Below are 24560 nucleotides of genomic sequence, written 5' to 3' on the forward strand. Positions count from 1 at the left end.
GGAAATGAACAGATGGGAACATATGAGAGAGGAGAGAAGAAAAGCAGATGAAAGGAGATGAGAGAAAAGTAGAAAGAAAATGAACATGAATGAAAGCATGAGAGGAGAGAAGAGGAGATGAACAGACAGAAGAGAGAGGTGTGATCTGTTGGACCGATCAGATATCAGGAGTAAAGGAGGACAGAAAGAAACGGCATTCAGTGATGTCCATGGGAGATCATGACAGAGTCACCGTGACACACATCGGATTCCATCCACATTCTTCTCCTCGTGCGCTCGGGCGGCATGTGACCCGGGAATGTGAACAAGCATGTTAATTGCACATTTGATACCTGTTTCTCCTCAAGCACAGTTAAAATCTGCTCGGCGAACCAGCCGTTTTGTTTAAACAGAAGCACTTAACACCAGGACCCGAGATCATTTTCATGCACAATTCATATACCTCTTCATGCATAATGTAATGTCTCAATATGCAGGATCCGCTCATTTATATACAGTAAACGCCATTTACTAACACAGCCTGGGCGCATCTGACTTGCCCATGCATTATGCAGCTCTGATGCTGCAACGTGACTGGGCATATCTGCATTTCCCACCCACCCCCCGTTTTTGGATTATATAAACCTATCCATATCTACAAAGACTTTAACTACAGGAATTTCAGACCGCGGCACAGCTCTGCCAGATTTGAAGTCGTCAGGAGTAAACCAGGCACCCACACTGTACATTTTTTTTTTTTTTTTTGTCAAATCAACTTAATTAATGTGGTTCAGATAACATAATATATTAAATCAATCGCCTTCGTAGTATTGACTCAAATTTTTAATTTCAATGAACTCAAAATTTTAAGGCAACCAGGTAACTTACTTTTTTAAGTTAAACCAACATGAATCTAGTTTTTAATGACTGGATTCGTAACATCTCATTTGAGGCAAAATCAAATGGTGTCGTGCACCATTTCCCACAATGCATCTTGTTTTTATCGATGCTTTGGGTGCAGTAGAGGAGGCAGGGTGAGAGAAGGGAAAAAGCACAGCAAGAGAAAGCTGGTGCGGGAACAGCTGAATACAAGGGGCGGAAGAATCTCTTTACCATTTTGTGGAGGAGCGAGCGTGTGCAGATAAGCGAGAGAGTTCAACTTGTCACCTCGCTGTCATTCATCAATCCAGCTCCTGCAGAAAAAAAGTGAGAGAAACAGCGCTAACTGCTGCCCTTGTGGCCCCGGCCTTCCAGAAAATGGTCCCTTTAGCCATTCTCGACATCATTTCCTCTAGAGGCTTTCGTTTTTCCTGACTACGCTGCAGTGCTTGATTACTTCTAGGGCTTTTGGTCTATAATGTGCGTTAATGGTTCATGTTAATGGCCCATTTTGCATGTATGTCAGACTCGGTGGACTGCTTGCGGCTGCTGTATGATTTAGAACAGATAAGTCCACTAATTCATTTGACATGAGGAATCTTAATTTAAGCCGCTTCCCCCGAGACGTTTAAGGCTAAATAAATGGTTGTTTTGAGAATGGATCTATTGATTTGGGCATTGATCTGGAAGTGAAGGAGCTGTTTGGGTAGAGCCTGACAGAATGCTTGTGTCACTGTATTGATTTAGCATTATAAGAAAAGGAGGCCAACATGATATATTTGTTAAGCTTGAAACATGAATGCTTGTTAAAGGGTTAGTTCACCCAAAAATTAATGTCATTAATTACTCACCCTCGTGTCGTTTCATACCTGTAGGACCTTGGTTCATCTTCGGAACACAAATTAAGATATTTTTGATGAAATTCAAGAGTTTTTTTTTTTATCTCCCATTGAAAGCAATGTAATTACCGTCATTCAAGGTCCAGGAAATTTGTAAAAATATCGTTAAAATAGTCTACATGTGACTACAGTGGGTCAACCTTAATGTTATGAATGTGGTAATTTTGTTGCTTTCTAATGGGAAAAAAAAAAAACTCTCGATTTCATCAAAAATATCTTAATTTGTGTTCCGAAGATGAACGAAGGTCTTAAAGGTGTGGAACGACATGAGGGTGAGTAATTAATGACAGAAATTTCATTTTTAGGTGAACTAACCCTTTAAGGCCTGTAAAGTTGATTAAAATACCCATGAAATGAAAATTAAACTTTATCTGTGAGCTTTGTGGCTATCTGTATGCTAGTGTGCTCCTAAATGATGACAAATTTCACTTTTAGCAGATCAAATCCAAATTGACTTATTTTTTAATGGAATATTGCAATGTTTATTATCCATGCACATCATTGTTTGTTAAAAATTCAAGTGTCCTTGTCATTTTTAATCAAAATCATTAATTTTCCCTTGCTTCCAGCAATCTTTCACTCACATGAGATCGCAGCAATTAGCAAACGATAACAATCCAATCAATTCCTCATGGACAAAGTCACGTTGCACTGATTTTTCTCTCATTTGAGAAGCCATTTCACTTGGATATAAGTCAGGATAGAGAAGAAAAGATGACTGCAATTTCTCTTTTCTCATGCTAAAAGTGTCTTTCTTCTGGGAAAGCAAGTCAAAAATATTACTCATCCTGCACTTCATATATTTTGTCCAATCAAATTGTCACTAGAATGAGATTTCCCCTTTGTACTTTCTTTAGCTCTTTTGAATATGTCTAAACAGCCCATAAGGAGCAGGTTCAAATGGGGTCTGGTAATTGACCGTTCACAAAGACCCACCCCCTTTAGTTACCATTGCTATGTCCGACAAGCCATGCCGATCTCTCACCACACATCATGTTCTCCCGCAGTGAAAAATACAACGCGGAGCAAAGAGGATACTGACAATGTGTCGACAGACAAGACAGAGCAGGTTACTTTTGATATGAAAAAAAGAAGTCTTAAATTTCAAATTTTGTAACTTTTAAAGAATTTTAAACAATAAATAATAATGTTTTGTGGCTATAATGTGTCCTGACATGTAATGCCTCAGTTCAAGCGGCTCGTGAACCGATCATCTCTTCCTACTAGTTAATTTATAGCTTAAAATAAACATGAATACACATCAGAAGGAATGTTGTTTCAACCTTGGAAAGATACAGTACACACCATTTTTCAAGATCACCGAAGTTAATCTACTTACTCCCCCGACTGCTTTGTCCGACATACCGGCGGATTCTGAGTTATGTTTGGTTAGATCGCCTGTCAATCAAACTCCTGTCGAAAGGGTCATTTGCGACATTTTATTTCACAATTCTGACTTTTTTTCTCGCAATTGCAAGTTAATATCTCACATTTCTTTTTTTTTTTCTTAGAACTGTGAGATGTAAACTCACAATTGTAAGTTATAGTCAGAATTGCATGTTATAAAGTCAGAATTGTGAGATATAGTCTCAATTCTGACTTTCCCACAATTGTGAGATATAAACTCACAATTGTGTCTTATAAAGTCAGAATTGCGAGTTTATATCTTACAATTCTGACTTTATAACTCACAATTCTGACTTTATAACTCGCAATTGTGACATTATATCACACAATTCTGACTATAACTCGCAATTCTGACTTTATATCTTACAATTCTGACTTTATAACTCACAATTCTGACTATAAATTACAGTTGTGAGTTTACATCTCACAGTTCTAAGAAAAAAAAAGAAATGTGAGATATTAACTCGCAATTGTGACTTTATAACTCACAATTCTGACTTTATAACTCGCAATTGTGACATTATATCACACAATTCTGACTTTATAACTCGCAATTCTTAGAAAAAAGTCAGTATTGTGAGATATAAACTCACAATTGCAAGAAAAAATCGCAATTACCTTATTTTTTTTTTTCATGGTGGAAACAAGCTTCCATAAGCAATCCATTTACTAGTCGATTTTGAAAATATTGTAGGTTGTTTTGCACATCCCTGTTTTTATGTATTGCCTTCCTGTTTCAATAGGACATACACTTTTGTTCAAAAGTTTGGTGTTTTTCTTTTAAAGAAATGAATACTTTTATTCAGCAGTTATGCATTAAATAGTAAATAAATGTTACAAAAGATTTCTATTTCAAATAAATGCTGCTCTTTTGAACTTTCTATTCATCAAACAATCTTGCAAAAAAAAGTACTACAGTTTATTAGAATGATTTCTGAAGGATCGTGTGACACTGAAAATTCAGCTTTGCCATCATAAAAATGAATTACATGTATAAAAAATGAAAATAGAAAATAGTCTAATATTGTAAAATCTTACAATATTACCATTTTTACTGTACTTTTGATTAAATGAAGTTTGATGAGCATAAGAGACTTGAACAGAATTGTACATTAACGAGGAAATAAAACTGCTTGTCGAGCGATGTCATGGTGTTTTAAGTGGGAGAAACAGGAAGCGAGATTCTCCACAGTTTCTCACAGGTCTCAAGTATGGTGACGCACTTACACTAGGTCATATCACACAATCTGGACTTTTGCTGTAAAATCAGATTCCTCAAGCGCCGGAGTCTGGCTGAAATTCCTTCCTCACAAACTCAGAACAAACACTCTTGCTTATAATTTCACGACCCTCTATCTTTACATGACATGCAGTGATGTGGGCTTCATATCTAGGTATTCATATGTGATGCAAGAGCTAAGAGGGTTTTAAATGTGTGTGTTTCCCTCTCTGTCCGTGGCCACACCCACACACACTACAGGCTGAGAGGCCTCTGGGGCAAACGCTTAGGCAGAATCTCCATGCCAACGCAAACTCCTCATTTATTTCATTCTTTATTCTCATCAAATTCATGTCTCCATGGCAACAAGAGTTTGCATTTCTCTCCCTCTCCCTCAGAGAGAGAGAATTATGTTGCTAAAGGAACAACATAGATCTTCAGGCCAGCTTTGTTGGATATAGGCTCTTAGGTGGTTCACGCCCCCAGGTGTGCACAGCTGTGATTGTGCTTCCTGTCAATTTGATCAGTTCATTATAGTTCGAGTTGACATTAAGGGATTACGCCCAACACAGAGCTGAGGTTATAGTATGATGATTTTAGTAGCTATGGCATGGATTAACATTTGTATATCCTGTATATTGAACAAACTGTTGCGCCTGTTTGCATCCATCTCGGCAAGTCAATATTTTCTCCTCTCTTTCTCTTTCTCTACTGCCTTCTCTTCCTTTATGCAGTGTGCGGTGACATCCATGGGCAGTTTTTCGACCTGATGAAGCTGTTTGAGGTGGGCGGCTCTCCAGCCACGACACGATACCTCTTCCTGGGCGACTATGTGGACCGGGGTTACTTCAGTATCGAGGTGAGAAGAGTATGCATCCATCTATTCATGGTTTCAGCGTGGATCTGTAATCACGTTGATCGAAATAATTGGTTCATTTGGATTAATTTCCAGGTCTAGTTTGAATCTGCATTTCAATAGTGATTTTGAAGAAAAATCTGCAGAATTTTTTAAAATATGGTGAAATGGTGTTAAAACGAGAAACTGCACCAGCTGAAAGCATTGAATTAGTAAAAACATTTAATAAACTAATTCTACGAAAACCTGCAGAGGTTAAATGTTGTAAGAAATATTAATACTGCAAACAAACATTTATAAATATTAATAAAATAAATATTTAAAGGGGTCCTTGATTATGATTTCATTTTTTTAGCTTAAGTTAGTGTGTAATGTTGCTGTTTAAACATCTGCAGAGTTACAACGCTCAAAAGTTCACTGCAAAGGGAGATATTTTCATTTACAGAAATCACTTTTTAAGGACTACAACAAGCTTCTTCCTGGGTTGGTGACATCACAAACCCCAAAATTTACATAAACCCCGCCCCTGGGAACATGCAACAAAAGGGGCGAGGCCATGTTGGGCTGCTTTAGAGAAGAGGAAGAGTTGTTGTAGTAGAGTGTTGTCACCATGCGATTATTTTACGCTGGACTGTTTCACCAACGTGGGTCAATTCAACGCTGGATTTGTACAAAAGATTAACATGACGCCACATGCTAGTCGATGAGTTGAATCAACTCCACAGCAACTAGTTCAGAAACATCCAGTTGCAATCTAAACGTTGTAAGTCCTCCCTGAGTCTTTCCATCAGTGTCCGACTCCGGTTTGAACAATGTAAGGCTGAACACCGTTGCTAACAATCGTCATTTTGGCTGCGTGAGATTCTCCAGCTTTGTTGTTGTTGAGCAACCGAAGCATGATCTGTTAAAGCTCCGCCCTCTTCTAGAAAGTGGGCCGGGAGCAGCAGCTCATTTGCATTTAAAGGGACACACAAAAATGGTGTGTTTTTGCTCACACCCAAAGGGGCAAATTTGACTAAGCTATAATAAATGATCTGTGGGGTATTTTGAGCTGAAACTTCACAGACACATTCTGGGGACTTATATTAGAGACCAGAGACTTGTAAAAGGTCAATAATAGGTCCCCTCTAAATATTAATTCAGTAAATACTTAGCTAAATACTATTAAAAATATATAAACGGGATATGAAACATTTCTAAATAATAAAAATAATAATATACATGGTAACTTCTTTGATCAATAAAGTGTCTTACTGACACAATCTGGAACTTCGTTAAAAATAAAGTTCATCCAAGTTTTGTAATGATAGATTCACAAAGATGGCAATGCAAAGTCTGCGTTTTCCCACAACTTTTCACTGCAAAATGTCTTGTAATCCTCAGAGGCATCTCTATCATTTTGTTGCTGGAGTAATCCTGTGTTTGCATCTCTAAATAATTACTACATGATGTGAGAATCAGTGAGTGGGGCTAAAGAGGCAATTATGTAGAAATAGGCATTGATTTTCTTCTGCAGAGCCACATTATTACGTCATAATGTGACAAAATCCAAACAAAGCAAGCCATTTTCGGAGCTTGGTTTTAAAGGTCCCGTTCTTCGTGATCCCATGTTTCAAACTTTAGTTAGTGTGTAATGTTGTTGTTAGAGTATAAATAAAATCTGTAAAATTTCAAAGCTCAAAGTTCAATGCCAAGTGAGATATTTTATTTAACAGAAGTCGCCTACATCGAACGGCCAGTTTGGACTACATCCCTCTACTTCCTTCTTTAATGATGTCACTAAAACAGTTTTTTGACTAACCTCTGCCCACAGGAATACACAAGAGTTGCGTTTGTAGAGTGTGTTTGTCGCCATGTCGTCGAAACGCTGTTATTTTCATCCCGCAGTCCAATCACCGGGTCTGATTCCGGCTCAAATTGATAGAGTAAAATTAAAGACATGTTTACAATAACACTGAGCGCGTGCATCTCCACGTTATGGTAAGAGGCGTGACCTTTCCGGGCAAGGTTCGCTAAACTGCTGTCGAATCACAACACAGGAACCGCTGGCACAATCAGAACTCGTTACGTATTTCTGAAGGAGGGACTTCATAGAACAAGGAAGTCATCAGCCCGTTTTTATGACAGTGGAAACAGCGGTATACAGATAAGTAAATTATGTGAAAAATACTGTGTTTTTTTACACGCGAAACATGAACACGTTATATTGCACACAATAAACACAATCAAAGCTTCAAAAAAACACGAAAAACGGGACCTTTAATAAAAGCTTTTTGTTTTTTGACCAATGAGGAAGTTTTGAGTTCTGAAACTTGATATTTTTATAGTACAATGACCTCTTATATGTCAAAACATCAACATATGACCCTTCATGACCCCTTTAATAAGCTTTTCGATGGATTCTAGCATGCCAAATTGCAAGACACCACTGTAATTGCTTGCACCATGTGACAAAAATATGATAAATAAAATATAAAATAAAATAAACATACAAATAGCAAGTGTCTGCAGCTCAAAAATGAATTTTCCTCCCTGCATTCATTCACATCTTAAAATTTCCCCCAAAAAAATGTACGTTCCATTTTCAAAGCAGTCGGTAGGTTTTGGAACTCACATGAAAACATAACCTGCAGTTTCTTTTGACCAAGCAGACAACTGATAATCTCATCCAAGTTATCTTGTAACTTTAGAGTGTTCCTTTGATTTGCCAATTCTGTCACACACGTCAGGGAATCATCCTCCAGCTTCAAACAGAGAGGAGGAATCAGTCATCCGTGAGCGCTGTGCTCTGACATTCACGTTCTTTGACATGTCCAGTTTCTGCCATCTTTGACTGCAGGCCATGATTAGCTCTGCGAACACATCTCAACACCGACTGCTCAGTTAAATCACTCAGCTCCCAATGTTTTTGGTGTAGAATTCTTCTTCTGTTTGTTAAAGCATAAATACGTGAGATCAGAGTTAGCCAGCCTGGTTGTGCTTAACAGTGTGTGTATTAGCAGTGAAGGAGGAGGAGGAAACCCATGTATGGTTTGGGCCTCAGGCAGCCAGTGAAGGTGATGAGGGCTGACAGTAGATGTGATAACATATGTAATGTAATTGGAAGTATATCATTAACACTACACCGACCTTGTGCTGGCCTGCATTAGCATGATGATGGTAGATGTGGTCATATGTTTCAGCTCTTTTTCTCTCTCTTTCTCTGTAGTGTGTTCTGTACCTCTGGTCACTGAAAATCCTCTACCCAAAGACGCTATTTTTACTGAGAGGAAATCATGAATGTAGACATTTGACAGAATATTTCACCTTCAAACAAGAATGTGAGTATTCCCCTTTTGTGCTTGTTTTAATTTGCTGGTTATTTCATTTGTAATGGCAAAAAAATGATTTTCTTATGGCATAAAAATGAGTTATTTTACATTGTAAACATATTTCAGTATTTCTTTACTTTGATCAGATAAATGCAACCTTGGTGAGCATAAAAGACTTCTTTCTAAAATGTGTTTATATATATATATATATATATATATATATATATTATTCTGAACTATGAATTACAAATCAGATCTGATTTGTAATTCATAGTTCAGAATAATGGTTTAAAAGGCGATTTATTTTCCTATATTTCACTGAAAATCCCTTTTCCGGTATATATTTAATATGATATATATTTACTAATTTAGAATATTAAAATGATTAATAGAATAATTTTATTGTTTATGTTTTATAGGTAACACTTTACAATAAGGTTTCTTGTGTTAACAAAAGTTAGTTCATGTTAACTAATGTAGTATTACTATAGTATTAATTAATCTTAGATCATGATAATCTCAGCACTTACTAATACATATTTAGGATCAAAAATGTTATCAATTAACATTAGCTTATGTAAACTGACATGGTTGTGAATTAACATGAACATTTTTATTATGTAACAGTAACAAAAGTTAATATATGCTGTAAAAATAAAACATATTGTTCATGTTAGTTAATGCATTAGCTAATGTTAACAAATGAGACCTTATTGTAAAGTGTTAGCATTTTATCTCATTTGTAATTCATAGTTCAAGTTTAAAAGGGGTATGAGTTCCATATCCCCATATTTCATAATAAATAAATCAGAATAACCGAGCACAGCCCTCAATTTCCTACCATGTCTATTGTTCCTGAAAGGACAAATCTTTCCATTTAAGGTGAATGAGGTTTATAATGTAGAGCAGTTGGGAGGGGGTGGGATGTGGAGTATGAGGTAATGCTTCAGAATGGAGCCTTCCCATGATACCGAGCGGCGAAGCACAGAGACAGGTGAGGTGGGAGGGAGAGGTGCGGAGTTGACGGCAAACTCTTTCTGTGTCTACTCCACTGACCTGTCGGCATGGTTACAAATGCTTTTGAGAGGTGGCGTATTGAGACATAATGAGAATAGGACACGCGTCGACACAATGAGAGAAAAAACTTCTCCTTCTGGAGACACTGTTTATCTTGTGTGTGAGTGTTTGTGACGCACTGAGACACATGGGGCTGAATGTTAAAGTTCGGTCCCAGTAGGAATCTAATGAGGCCAGTGAAAAACATGATAAGTGCTGTTATAACAAAATAGCTGTTGTTTACTACAAATAGTAGGTTGTTTTTAGCAAGGAACTGAAAAAAAAAATGTTACCTCTTCTGATTTCTTTCTCAAAATGACTTGCATTTGTTTAGCCTTAGGGGGCATATTGTGGAAAACAATAATTGTTCTTTTGAAATGAAAGAGCTATGTAAATATACTTTAATGTTAAAGGGTTAGTTCACCCAAAGCTGAAAATTATCACACGATTTTCTCACCCTCAAGCCATACTAAGTGTATGTGACTATCTTCTTTCAGACTAACACATTCAGATATATATTAAAGGTGCCATCGAATTGAAAATTGAATTTATCTTGGCATAGTTAAATAACAAGAGTTCAGTACATGGAAATGACATACAGTGAGTCTCAAACTCCATTGTTTCCTCCTTCTTATATAAATCTCATTTGTTTAAAAGACCTCCGAAGAACAGGCGAATCTCAACATAACACCGACCGTTACGTAACAGTTGGGGTGGAGGCCCCTAATATTTGCATATGCCAGCTCATGATCGAGGCATTAGACAAGGGCAGGCAGTATTAACGTCTGGATGTGCACAGCTGAATCATCAGACTAGGTAAGCAAGCAAGGACAATAGCGAAAAATGGCAGATGGACCAATAACAACTGACATGATCCATGATAACATTATATTTTTAGTGATATTTGTAAATTGTCTTTCTAAATGTTTCGTTAGCATGTTGCTAATGTACTGTTAAATGTGGTTAAAGTTACCATCGTTTCTTACTGTATTCACGGAGACAAGAGCCGTCGCTATTTTCATTTTTAAACACTTGCAGTCTGTATAATTCATAAACACAACTTCATTCTTTATAAATCTCTCCAACAGTGTAGCATTAGCCGTTAGCCACAGAGCATAGCCTCAAATTCATTCAGAATCAAATGTAAACATCCAAATAAACACTGTACTTACGCGATTAGACATGCTGCATGACGAACACTTTGTAAAGATCCATTTTGAGGGTTATATTAGCTGTGTGAACTTTGTTTATGCAGAGATAGAATCGAGAGCTCGGGAGGGGGCGGAGAGCGCACGATTTAAAGGGGTCGCAGCCTGAATCGGCGCATTTCTAATTATGCCTCAAAATAGGCAGTTAAAAAAATGAATTTAAAAAAATCTATGGGGTATTTTGAGCTGCAACTTCACAGACACATGCAGGGGACACCTTAGACTTATATTACATCTTTTAAAAAAACGTTCGATGGCACCTTTAAAATATATGCTGGTTCTTCCAAGTTTTATAATGGGGCGTGAGATTTTGAAGCCCAAAAAAGTGCATCCATCCATCATGAAAGTAATCCATAGGGCTCCAGGGGGTTAATAAAGGGCTTCTGAAGTGAAGCGATGCATATTTGTAAGAAAAATATCTTACAAAACATCTATTTTGGGTGAACTATCCCTTTAACAATGTATACCTATGATGTCAGAATCTTTTGCTTATTAGAATATGACCGCCCACACTTAACGTATAGATTTATGTAGCATATTTTATTTACTTATGCTCATTTAGTTCAGCAACTTCTCCCTAATAACAACAAAAGTGCCGTTTTGCTGAGAATAACAGAGATCACTTATACAAATACTAAGTTCTGTCATGAAACTCTAGGTGGCGCAGGCGCGTCCTTAACATAACCAGCTGACAATCACATTGTTCACTACACGGCACAAGCTGTTTGGTTCCTGTTGCATCTGTAGCCAATGAGCTTGCTGACATTTAAATAGTTGGTCAATGTTTGCTGTAGCAGTGTGCTTTCAGAGCTCGACTGAAACCCTTCACCTTCCCCAGCTCCACCTGTATAGATCTGTTAAGGGTAATTTCATATATACTATTTGTGCAGCAGCATGTCTGATCTATTCCGCTAAGACAACATCCATTACTAAACTCTTCAGAGAGTTGTCATGATAGATATAATATGTGACTTATATGTTTTTGTCTTAAAGGTACAGTAGCAATAATAACGTGTTTTGAAACCTTGACTAACATTATGGTTTTTCAGGTAAAATTAATAAATTAATTAATACAATATTAATTTATGAATTTTTCTGATGTAAACAGCTTTATATCCAAATCTCAGATTTCATGTACAGTACTTTGAGGATGCAGATGATGAATGTTGAGGTGAGAAGGGCACTCGTCTCCCTATTTATCATTTAAAGTTGCAGTTGTGAATGTTGATGGTACCGTTTAGTTTTTACTGTTAAGAAAGAATAGTGATAAAGTTAAAAAAAAAATATTCTACTCATTCAGCAGGTTTATGAGGTGACAGATGTGTGCAACCAAACTACATTTCCCATCATGCTCCGTGGCAGCACAAGAATGAAAGAAATACACAGATAAAGCATCAATTACGCACCTAATGCATATTCTCTGGTCTTCATTTTGTTATGCTAGCACTGAAAAATGTCTCTGTTTGAAAATGAAAAACAGAGTAATAGATATTGGCTGATTTTTTTTTAAATTTTCCATGTATTTGAACAGAAAAAAATTACTTATCTTCCTTTGTACTCACTTGTTCTCTTTCTCCCTCATTTTGTATCAGGTAAAATCAAGTATTCAGAGCAGGTTTACGATTCCTGTATGGACGCGTTTGACTGTCTGCCCTTGGCAGCTCTCATGAACCAACAGTTCCTGTGCGTCCACGGTGGCCTGTCCCCAGAAATACAGACCTTAGACGACATAAAGAAGGTACTGCCAAGCCATGCGTGAACAGAAGCGCTGTGTGTGGGAGGAGAAAGATTTCATGCATGGCCACAAGAAAGCAGTGTATGTGTGTGTGTATTTCTGTATTCTGTATTATATTTGTGTCTCTGTGGCCTAGTTGGACCGGTTCAAGGAGCCCCCAGCATTCGGGCCTATGTGTGATTTGCTTTGGTCTGATCCCCTGGAGGACTTCGGCAACGAAAAGAGCCAAGAGTACTTTAGCCACAACACAGTCAGAGGCTGCTCATACTTCTACAGGTGGGTGATTTTTTTTTGGTTTTTTTAAGGGTGTTTCGATGTGCCTGAGTGGGAATTATATGGGAAATGTTGTCACATGGACTTTTCGACTTAGTGAAACAATTTATGAAACAAACAAAATGTGAAAGGTATTATACAACCATTGTTTTATGAAAAAAAAATATTGTAATCAATAAAAAAATGAGATTAAAACATGTGACATCTTGCCCAAATAAAAACATGACAAAATGTATTATTATTAATGTTAAAAACAGTTGTGCTGCTTGAATTCTTTGAGGAAAGCATGATACATGTTTTGTTTTCGTTTTTTTATCGCAGGATTCTTTAATGAATAGAAAGGTCAAAAGAAGAGAATTTATTTGAAATAGAAATCTTTTTTAACATTATAAATGTGTTTACTGTCACTGATTAATTTAATGCATCATAATAAATAAAAAAATATTAATTCATTTCAAAAGAAATCCTACTGAACCCAGACTTTTGAATGGTAGTGTATATTTTTACATGCAATTTCTCTCTCTCTCTCTCTCTCTCTCTATATATATATATATATATATATATATCTGTTTATGGGTCATTGATGAATAAGGTTTATAATAGTGTAAAAAACCATAATGGAGTTATAATTAAAAATATTATAATTAAAGTTTTATTCAGTGTTAACAATGAGATTATGTGGTTTTTATAACCAGTTAACACTGCTTTTGTCATTTTTTACAAGATGGACAAAATTTGTCACCAAAAAAGTCATTCAGTTTGACCAAAATTTTGGTTTTACCAAATGACAGTTTTGGTTATACCGAATGACAATATTTTCAAACAATGCTAACATGCTCATATCTAGCTAGCTAGTTAGTTAGCTTGCTAGCTAGCTAGCAAAAGGACAATCAAGCATTTTATATTTAGTACAAGTTTTTTAAATATTCCAACATTTTCCATGTTTTATAGCGGTTGTACCGAATGACCCGATGTTTCGGAACATGCATATGTACAAGTGAAAACATGAATTTTTCAAATAGTTTTAGAGAGTTAGTTACTTTGCTTCACGACCATGTGTGCAGGTGTCTAAATAATGTCACATCCTGTCACATGATATTGACCACATGACTTGATCCAAAATGGTCCCTTTATATTGGTTACTCAGAATGACATCAATGAAATTCATCTTTCTGGACATTCTTTCTCATAACAAAGCAACAACTTATACACATAATTTTAATACCATTTTACACTATGTTGATATATGATGTTATAAAATCATTCCAGGATAAAAAAATATATACATTTATTACATTTTAAGATACCTTAATCACAAATGAAATGGCTGTATTGGATGGTTAAACATATCAAAGTAACAAAGAAACAGCTTCTGTGATGACTAGCCCCAGTTTCCCTTGTATGTATAGGTAAATAGGCATACGTTGTATAGGTATATGTGTCAGCGTGTATGTAGATGCTTGTGTAACACAGAACATGTGCACACATTTGAGTGTATTCATGTGAGTGTGTGTATGTATGTATGAGGACAGCCGAGTCTGTGGGGGGTTGTTGGGTCTCTCCAGGTGTTCAGGGTTGCTGTTGTTTTCTGCCCTCTGCTCTGACTGCTTAAAGCAACAGTCTCACACATTTTCTATTTCACACACTCTGCTGAAATGGAACAGAAGTGAGTATGTGAGAATGAGTGTTTGTTTCTCATAGAGCGAGAGTAAAGATTGATCTTTTGTTTTTCAGCATTTTAATGTTGTGCTTTAGCATTAGCATTAGCATTTAATCTTCTGAAACTATATAATAGCTTTGTGTGAGGAACAGACAGAAAGTCATCCTATCTATATCCATCCATCCATCCTTGTAAACTGCCAATTTGGGTCACTGATTCGGAGCCTTACATTCCTTAGTGTGATACCAGAGGCAGCCATGTTACAGGACACACAAGACTGAATTTATTACACATACACACAGCGCTTCATACTCTACTTAGACAGATAAATACCCACACACATTTCTGTTATGCAAGGCTCACAGAAGCCATTTGTTTTAATCTGTGTTGTCAGTGTTCCTCGAGCTGCCCACCTCCCTGAATCACCATGTTGGTGTTTAATCACTCCTCTTTCACTCCATTCACTCTGTTTGTTTATGTGATTGCCTTCATGCTAATGCAGGCTACATGTATATGGTTTCTCATAATGCACCTGTACAAATGAAGACATTTAGAGTATAGAAGAAGCAATTAGTAGCAAATTAATTCGATTTTATCCATAAGCAAAACTGTGATTTAATTTATTTATTTATTTTTTTTTTCACAGAATATTCCCTGGTTCAATACAAGTTAACATAACTATTGTTTACGCCCTATAGCTATTGAAACGCTGAGTATTTTTAATTTTACGGATTGGCTTCCTTTGTAAAAGTGCAGATGATGAGTCAAATTATTATTATTTTTGTGCGTTAATGAACACAAGTGCAGTCAGTTAAGAAGAATTTGTATTAAACACTGAATATTTCCCGATTCATATATTTTCCACCATGGTTTCAAACATGTAAAAACAGTCCATATTTGTCTAAGTGGGCGTTTCTTTGTCAGAATAATCTGAAAGTTGACCAGACTTTATGCTGATAGCCATATGTCAGACTATGCAAGAAGGGGGGATGCCTTTTCAGCCTCTTGATCGTACTGTAGTCAGCAGAAAGAGTGAGATGGAAGGAGGGAGTGAGCGAAGGGTTTACACTGCGGCCAGCAACGGCAACACAGCTTTGCGATCTATCCCACAATCCCCAAGGGCTCTGCAGTGTGGTGTTGCCATGACGACCCGCTTCCTCTTCCCAAACTGGAGCGAGTGATAGCGAGAGAGAAAGAGAGATGCAGAGGAAGAAGTGATTGGTAGAAAGCAGTGGTAAAGCAGCAGTGCCCCCTCATTAACCAACGACACGAGAGAGAGAAAGCAGCTCACACACCCTTTTACACACTCTCTGAGTTATAGGCGTATGTTAGCGCTTTCTTACAGTGAAGCTTGACAGCGTCCTTCCACATTCATTTTCATTGTAAGGAAAAGAGCAGAGTGAACATTCTGCCTGACATCTCCTTTTCTGTTCCTACAGGTTTAGAATATAGGTGGGAATCAGCAGAGCTCTGGGGATGTAGGATATTATATCAATTTCTTGGTTGCAATATGATTTTTTTGCCATTTTATTTTTTTATCTGCGCTGGACTTAGGTTATGTTTACAAGACAGTGGTGTATTAAAAAGTTTTTCCTTTGCGTTTTTTGAAAGGTTTCATATGCAGACGACAACATTGTCAAAAGGATTGCTGTTCACATGGATCTGTGAAAACAACTAAAGTCGTTGTATTATTCATGTCAGGCCAGTAGTTGGCGATGTCACTTTGTAAAAAAAAAAAAAAAAAAAACACTACACACCTATTTTTTTTGCAAGAACTTTATTGAACAAAAGGAATTTAACAACCACAAATGGTACAACATAGAACATTTCTTAGACAAGAATCGTAACATAAAATAAAAATGACAGATGATAATAAATAAATAAATAATAATATAAATAAATACAAAGACTAGGGGTTCTCTGCAAGATTAAGATCCTCTTCTGTAGACTGAACACATGTGCATGACATTGCCGTTTACAACAAATTTACGTTTTTGTTGTTTACACAGAGAAAATAACGGTATTTTCAGGCCCCCTAAACAGCGTTGTTGTGTAAATGAACAGCCAAAATGCATATGTTTTCCGTTTTTATTTGAAAACTAAGAGAAATAATGGTAACACTTAACCACATGGTTCCATTAGTAAACATTAATGCATTTACTAACAATGAGCAGTACGTTTGCTACGGTATTTATTAATTTTTGTTAACGATAGTTAATAAAAATACCACTGTTCATTGTTAGTTCATGTAAGCTCATGTATATTAAACAATATTAATGATAAAACCTTTGATTTGAATAATGTATTAATAAATGTTGAAATTAATATTAAAGGTGCCCTAGAATTAAAAATTGAATTTATCTTGGCATAGCTGAATAACAAGAGTTCAGTACATGAAAATGACATACAGTGAGTCTCAAACACTGTTGTTTCCTCCTTCTTATATAAATCTCATTTGTTTAAAAGACCTCCGACGAACAGGCGAATCTCAACATAACACCGACTGTTACGTAACAGTCGGGATCATTAATATGTACGCCCCCAATATTTGCATATGCCAGCCCATGTTCAAGGCATTAGACAAGGGCAGGACGTCTGGATGTGCACAGCTGAATCATCAGACTAGGTAAGCAAGCAAGGACAATAGCGAAAAATGACAGATGGAGCGATAATAACTGACATAATCCATGATATCATGATATTTTTAGTGATATTTGTAAATTGTCTTTCTAAATGTTTCGTTAGCATGTTGCTAATGTACTGTTAAATGTGGTTAAAGTTACCATCGTTTCTTACTGTATTCACGGAGACAAGAGCCGTCGCTATTTTAATTTTTAAACACTTGCAGTCTGTATAACGCATAAACACAACTTCATTCTTTATAAATCTCTCCAACAGTGTGTAATGTTAGCTTTAGCCACGGAGCACTATCAAACTCTTTCAGAATCAAATGTAAACATCCAAATAAATACCATACTTACGCGATTAGACATGTTGCATGACAAACACTTTGTAAAGATCCATTTTGAGGGTTATATTAGCTGTGTGTGTAACTTTGTTTATGCTGTTTAAGGCAAGCACGAGCTCCGTGGGCGGGGAGCGTGAGCATTTAAAGGGGCCGCAACTTGAATCGGCTCATATTTAATGATGCCCCAAAATAGGCAGTTAAAAAAATTAATTAAAAAAAATCTATGGGGTATTTTGAGCTGAAACTTCACAGACACATTCAGGGGACACCTTAGACTTATATTACATCTTTTAAAAAGACGTTCTACGGCACCTTTAACAAATTTGAATATAAATGCTTTATATGTATTTTTCATCGTGAGTTCATGTTAACTAATTGTTAAGTGTTACCGAAATGATTAAGTGTTATTATGCTTGCCTCTAAATCTTCTTTTTACCAAAAATATTCTTGTGAAAAATGCACTAAGAATACACCTAAAATACTTGGCATGAGAATACTGATAGAGCATCATGAGACAAAGTGTCACAATACTTTGAAATATAAATTTCATTGAAACTCAAATCATGTCAGGATCTGCTGAGACTGTGAGTGAATGTTAATGTATATCCAAACATATATAAACAAATATGAATTGCAAATATGTAAGAACAAGGCATTTTTTTCTCAGGATATCTGTAAATGGATATGAAGTGATAAACAGTTGAGTACCACACTGCCCCTGCTGGACACGTGGAACTGCACTCATGCTCCATTCACACATGAACGTTTTGGTTGGCTGACAGCGGAAAGCATAGAAAAAACAATACAACATTAATGAGACTCGTCCACCCACAGTTTCCGAATGTTGGCTCTTATTTTCTCATTCTCTTTTCCATCTCTCAATCTCTGTGTTGCAGTTATCCGGCTGTCTGTGACTTCCTACAGAATAATAACTTGTTATCAATCATTCGAGCACACGAAGCACAAGATGCTGGGTATGTTTTCCTTCCATTTTTGTTTTTTTCATTTGTGTACTAATATGCACCTTTTAGGGGTATATAAGATACAAAGGTGTACACCTTTCCATACAGGTACAGTTTTTGCACATTTTGTATATGAAAGTAAATGAAAATGTTTTTATCTTCCCTTTCCCTCTTCTCACAGATACCGGATGTACAGGAAGAGTCAGACCACTGGCTTCCCTTCTCTAATTACCATCTTCTCTGCACCAAACTACCTTGATGTTTACAATAACAAAGGTGAGTCCTGCTTTCTATCACAGTGAGATCTGTGTGAAAAAATGGAGCATTGTGATGGGAACTGAGAGCGTGGGCAGAACCATCAGCTCGAGTGACTCCATCCATGTGGTCTTATCATCCGCTGATGGAACAGGGTCAACCTCTCAGCAGTACCATCTAGTGGAGGCTTCTTGTGAAAAATGAATGTTCACAAATTGATATACTGTATATCTGGATGCTTTTACACCATTTTTGAATTAAATTTTTTTCCTCAGAATGCTCATTTAGCTTGGGTTTTGTCATATCATTGTGTGTACACACTATTTTAGCAATTTTCCACTTGAATTAGTTTATTAGGAAACAAACCCAGAGGCTCAGGAAGCCACGGTCTCTTGAGATTATTTCTCATATTATTGATTAGAAAAAACTCAAATGCCGGTGGCTCACTTTTTCTTATTACTCACTTCCTCAGCTGCCGTTCTGAAGTACGAGAACAATGTAATGAACATCCGACAGTTTAACTGCTCCCCTCATCCTTACTGGCTGCCAAATTTCATGGACGTCTTCACCTGGTCACTGCCATTTGTGGGGGAGAAAGGTACCTCTCTGTCACATACATATACAACCGGATATTGACAGGCTTGACAATTAATTTTGCTTATAGAGTTAGTTCACCCAACAATAAAAATTCTGTCATTTATTACTCACCCTCATGTCGTTCCACACCCGTAAGACCTTCGTTCATCTTGGAACACAAATTAAGATATTTTTGATGAAATCCGATGGCTCAGCGAGGCCTGCATAGACAGCAATGGTACTTCCTCTCTCAAGATCCATTAATGTACTAAAAACATATTTAAATCAGTTCATGTGAGTACAGTGGTTCAATCTTAATATTATAAAGCGCTGAGAATATTTTTGTGCGGCAAAAAAAAACAAAATAACGACTTTTTAACAATATCTAATGATGGCCGATTTCAAAACACTGCTTCTGAGCTTTATGAATCAAATCAGTGGTTCGGAGCGCCAAGTCACGTGATTTCAGCAGTTTGATGGTTTGACGCACGATCCGAATCACTAATTCGACTCAAAAGATTCATAACGCTCCATCACTAGATATTGTTAAAAAGTCATTATTTTGGGTTTTTTGGGGTTTTTTTCTCGTCGCTTTAAGGTAGAACCACTGAACTCACATGAACTGATTTAAATATGTTTTAAATAGCTTTATGGATCTTGAGAGAGGAAGTACCATTGCTGTGTATGCAGGCCTCGCTGAGCCATCGGATTTCATCAAAAATATCTTAATTTGTGTTCCGAAGATGAACAAAGGTCTTACGGGTATAGAACGACATGAGGGTGAGTAATTAATGACATTATTTTCATTTTCGGATGAACTAACCCTTTAAGAAAAAACAGACTCAACAAAAAACTTTTGCTAATGTCTGATACTTTCAGCTAAACGTCATTTTGATATGTTGTGACTGACTGTTGCTTGGCCTGCAGTCACGGAGATGCTGGTAAATGTGTTGAGCATCTGTTCTGACGATGAGCTGATGAATGATGGAGACGAGATCTTTGACGGTGAGACATCCTCTTAACTGTCCTATGCAGAAGATAAACATGATTTATTGCACATGAAACATGATTATGATTTCTCAACAGAAAGGGCCTTTTCTTTGACGTCAGGTACATCCTGAATTATGACTCATAGTCCTTTCAGTATCTTTCCTGTTAAGTAGCATTGTTGTGATACTGTGTTTGTAATAGACATTAAGTTTTTTCTTTGCGCTACAGCAACTACCTCCAACAAGTATTGGGAAAGCTACTTTAGAACTGGAGCATTTCAAGTTACAAGCTACTAATTTAAGGCAATTAAAAATAAGCTAGTGAAAATAATATTTTAGCATTATTATTTACTTTAATCTGATTCAATGAATCTCATCTCACTAAACACTTTACACAACGTTTTGTCATTGGAAAAAGTAGCTTGTTACTTTAAAAGCTACATGATTATGAAAAAAGCTGCTATTTTCACACTACTGAATCATGTAGGCTAGTAAGTAGTCGCTTCTTTAAGTTGGTTACTCTCGAAACTGCCACCAACACAATGCATATTTTCTTGTGTGTCTACATCTATGTATATAAAAGAAGAAAAGTTTCTGGAGGTTTTTAGCCTCTGGTCATACAGACTGAGACCGCTTTATTTTTTCTTTCCGCCCACAGCCAATGCAGCAGCTGCTCGCAAAGAGGTGATTAGGAACAAGATCCGTGCCATTGGGAAGATGGCCAAGATGTTCTCAGTGCTCAGGTACAAATGGGGCTTCCTCCAGCTGAGTCATTCAGTTTGCGGTCAGCTGAGTCACATGCTTATGAAACTGTTCTTGCTTGTCATATATGATAAATAGAGGAGAGGCTTCTTAAAGCAAGACATTGCTGATATCCAGTACAACATAAAACTGGGATGTAAGAAACTGCTGTAAAAGTAATATTTTAAAGGTACACTGTGGAATTCTGGGCTGTCTTTGGACATCTGTGGTTGTAACATAAAATTGCAAGTTATTTGGGGAGGATAATTATGTCAGTAAGTATCTTTGAGAGACCCCTTTCCTAAAATATAAAGGCAGCTGTATATTTTGATTCATAAAGACCTTTTTTACGGTCTTAGAAAAACATTATGTCACACTTGCAAGGAGTGGTGCAGGCCAGTAAGCATGATGAGGACGATATCTTTAAATGGCGTTTATTAACAAACGGTCGGCCGTTGGGCAGTTTTTGTTCATCAGCCGTCTAAGTTTTCTCAGTGTGTTCTGCACCGTCAGCTGAAGTTGGTCCTCGTCTGCTTTTTTCGGCCAATTTGACATGTTGAATCTGCGTCAGAGCTCGTCGGTAGGTCGTGCCATCTGATCATTCTGATTGGCTGTTCAGCTACTGCCACCTGCTGGTATGGAAAGGCATTTCTTCTTACGCAGGAGAAGAACGGACGTGCTACTTGGCCGTCAGGTGTCGAGCGTCGTTTTGGTGTGTCAGGGCAACTTTGGACCCAGGCACCGCTGACATGACGGAGCATGAGGGTAAAATTAGGATAAAATATATGCCACCGCTACATTTACATAACACCTTCGTTTTGCTTTTTATAAAAATAAAAACCACATAATTCAGTTGGATAACGGTCGCTTCAGTTCCATCCTGCTTGTCCAATGCAGGCTCCAGAGTTGTACCAAAGTCCCTTTAAGACAAGTCATTTCACTCGGCGGCCATCTTTGAAACGCCTCTCGGGCATCCTGGGCATCATGCAATCTCTTTGAATGGGGAAAACATCAAATTCTCCAAAACTGTTCGCCAACCTTACAATTAAATTTCATATTTGAAATCACCAATGAAATCTAACAACAACCGGCTCATAAATTTAGTTTCTTGAATCATTTTTCGCTCGAATCATGACAAAAAAACTGTATTTTTCAGGCTGGATCAAGCTAATGCGCATGCGCAGGCCTAAATGCGCGTCTCTTCGGAGGCACGCGTCTGACTGTTTCTATAGAAACCGGTGATTCTAACGGCAGCTGAAGTGACGCGATGACTTTTCCAGTCGGCGATTGGCTCTTATTTAGAAGGCGGGACTTATTTCGCCATATTGCGCGTTACACTTTCTCCCATTCAAAACAATACGAGTGACACGTCTTGTGTTATTCTATAGTCTTTGGTTGTACGTAGTGCAGCAGGAATCCGAGTTCACTGATCACGTGACGAATTGACTGACAAGACCATGGCGGAGGATTCGTTGCACAACAGAGCAAGTGTCTTATCTTGTAGAATTCGCGATCAGCATCGCCGCTCTCTATTCACAGAGCATGTGCGAAATCAAAAGCGAAAGTAAAACGCGAGCACGCATTCAAATCACGCATTTTGAAAGCGGCTGCCTGATGCATTCAAATATCTCCTAATATGAAAGCTATCTTAGGCTCGGCTGTGTAGTTGTAACAATCTCTTAGTTCTGTATTATGTTTGTAGAAACATTTTAGTCTCTATTTGCACTTTGAATATTGAGAGAGTACTTTATGGTTGCACTTTTTGTTTGCACTTAATAAAACTAAATTGTTGTTTATTTTTATTTATACTGTTTTTATTTCTATGATCAGTTTGTGGAAAGGAGTTCGGTTAGGAGGTCAAAAGTTGTAGAAGCTCATGAATCATGTACAGTTCTAAGGTCTGAAGAGACTCATGTGAAATCATATACATGTAGGAGAGAAGCCAGTCAGTTGAGTTTGTGGCAAAACCTTTTACAGTACTTGAGTATTGTTGTTTTTTACTGACATAACTTCATTGACATTCATTACAAGATGATCGTCATTTTCGTCATTGAGGATTTCTTAAAAATACTGTGTAAAAATCTCGTCTCGTTCCCGTGAACTCAATCTATGTCCACGGTTTTCCAGCATAATAGAGCTACTTTTACACTGTTGCCACGGGTTGTTTTTTATGTCCGCAGGTTGAAGCGACCCCAAATAACATGATATTTAGCCCCTGGAATGCAACTTTTACCTGGGGAGCCCTGGCAAAAACGTGGATTTTACCCCCTGGAACGCGATATTTACCGTGGGATCCCCCCTGAAATGCAATTGGGCTAGTTTTGTTGAAAACCTGGCAACCCTGCTGAAGACTGAAAATTCAGGAATAAATTACATTTTAAATTATACTTAAATATTAAACAGTTATTTTAATTTGTAATAACAATTGCTCTTTTGATCAAATGCAGAGTTGGTGGGACTTAAAAAAAATCTTGTTGACCCCAAACGTTTGGACAGTAGTGTAAAATCAGTGTGTTATTCTTTCTGATGGTTATATCCTGTCTTTGCAGAGAGGAGAGTGAGAATGTGTTGACCCTGAAGGGCCTGACCCCTACCGGCATGCTGCCCAGCGGGGTGCTTTCTGGAGGCAAACAGACTCTACAGAGTGGTGAGCAAACAAGCCAATACTGGCCATGTTCCTCTCTTAGTTCTTGTCTCCCTCTATCTCCTTCCCCCCCTCTCTCTCTCTCTCTCTCTCTCTCCCTCACTTCTTTTTATTTCCCCCTCTACTGTCTCTATAGTGTCTGTCCCTGTCTCTTCCACCTGTCTCTCCATCTGTCTCTCTCTGTGTCCTCTGACAAACTCCAGGCTTTGGGGTGCTTCTCTTTTAGTTCCCCCAAAGCATGGACACATTAGTGGGTCGGTTTACCTGTCGTTGGTAAACTGGGGTGAGAATGAGTTTCTGAGAGGCCTGTAGGGTGTCCAGAGCACAGCAAGCGTGAAAAGCAGGAGAAGCCTCCTGCAGAGTGCGAATGGTTGAGGGGATTGTCTGAGTCTGTGGTCCATAGTCTGGTTGGCGTGCATGCGTCTCACGGGTTGTCCCGGCGCCCGCCGCTGCTCGTGCACAACTGCTGCCTGTGCGTTACTGCTGTTGCATGGCTTGTTCAGGTGTAACACACTACCCTCCTCTCCCTCCAGCAACCATCGAAGCCATTGAAGCCATCGAGACGGAAGAAGACGGAGAAGGTAATTTCAGGACATGTATCTGGGTGTTCTCCAGCATAGACTGGTAGCCGTGTTTTGGAACATGGTAGATGGTTTCTAGCTGGTGAGACCAGCTGGTATCTAGTTTGTTTCTTGTTTCAACATGGTCTACCAGTCGGAAGCACATTTCAAAACACATCTACCAGTGGATGCTGGATTTTGCACCAGGGTCACCACACTCTGAAGGTGACTGCTCTAACTAACTAACACACCACATTAGAGAAGAGCTACAAGACCAGAATCCACCACATGTCTACGAAAGGGCACCGCACATGTCTGGGAACAGTTTGGTGTCAAATGGTTTTCAAATGGTCTGACATAGCCTAGATTGCTCACTAGTTAGT

At 37.7% G+C, this 24560-nt stretch overlaps 2 protein-coding genes across 6 annotated transcripts in view; one reads left to right on the top strand and one right to left on the bottom strand.

The window, feature by feature from the left end:
- LOC125252666 (serine/threonine-protein kinase pim-2-like) overlaps window positions 1-24560 on the bottom strand; it is a 681247-nt gene that overhangs the window by 326372 nt on the left and 330315 nt on the right. The gene's annotated exons all lie outside the window — the stretch shown is intronic.
- Window positions 1-24560, top strand: part of ppp3ca (protein phosphatase 3, catalytic subunit, alpha isozyme) — a 63479-nt gene that overhangs the window by 32468 nt on the left and 6451 nt on the right. For 2 of the 5 annotated variants that reach the window (XM_048166135.1, XM_048166136.1), the window contains exons 3-14: window positions 5118-5242; window positions 8448-8559; window positions 12407-12552; window positions 12686-12825; window positions 18347-18424; window positions 18594-18688; window positions 19140-19265; window positions 20171-20248; window positions 20330-20353; window positions 20891-20975; window positions 23523-23620; window positions 24151-24198. In XM_048166135.1, coding sequence (XP_048022092.1) covers window positions 5118-5242; window positions 8448-8559; window positions 12407-12552; window positions 12686-12825; window positions 18347-18424; window positions 18594-18688; window positions 19140-19265; window positions 20171-20248; window positions 20330-20353; window positions 20891-20975; window positions 23523-23620; window positions 24151-24198 — 1155 coding nt within the window. The remainder of the gene's footprint in view (window positions 1-5117; window positions 5243-8447; window positions 8560-12406; window positions 12553-12685; window positions 12826-18346; window positions 18425-18593; window positions 18689-19139; window positions 19266-20170; window positions 20249-20329; window positions 20354-20890; window positions 20976-23522; window positions 23621-24150; window positions 24199-24560) is intronic. The other 3 variants (XM_048166138.1, XM_048166137.1, XM_048166139.1) reach the window with 3 other exon arrangements.

The sequence above is a fragment of the Megalobrama amblycephala genome, linkage group LG18 (assembly GCF_018812025.1).
Source record: "Megalobrama amblycephala isolate DHTTF-2021 linkage group LG18, ASM1881202v1, whole genome shotgun sequence".
In the NCBI taxonomy this organism is placed as follows: domain Eukaryota; kingdom Metazoa; phylum Chordata; class Actinopteri; order Cypriniformes; family Xenocyprididae; genus Megalobrama; species Megalobrama amblycephala.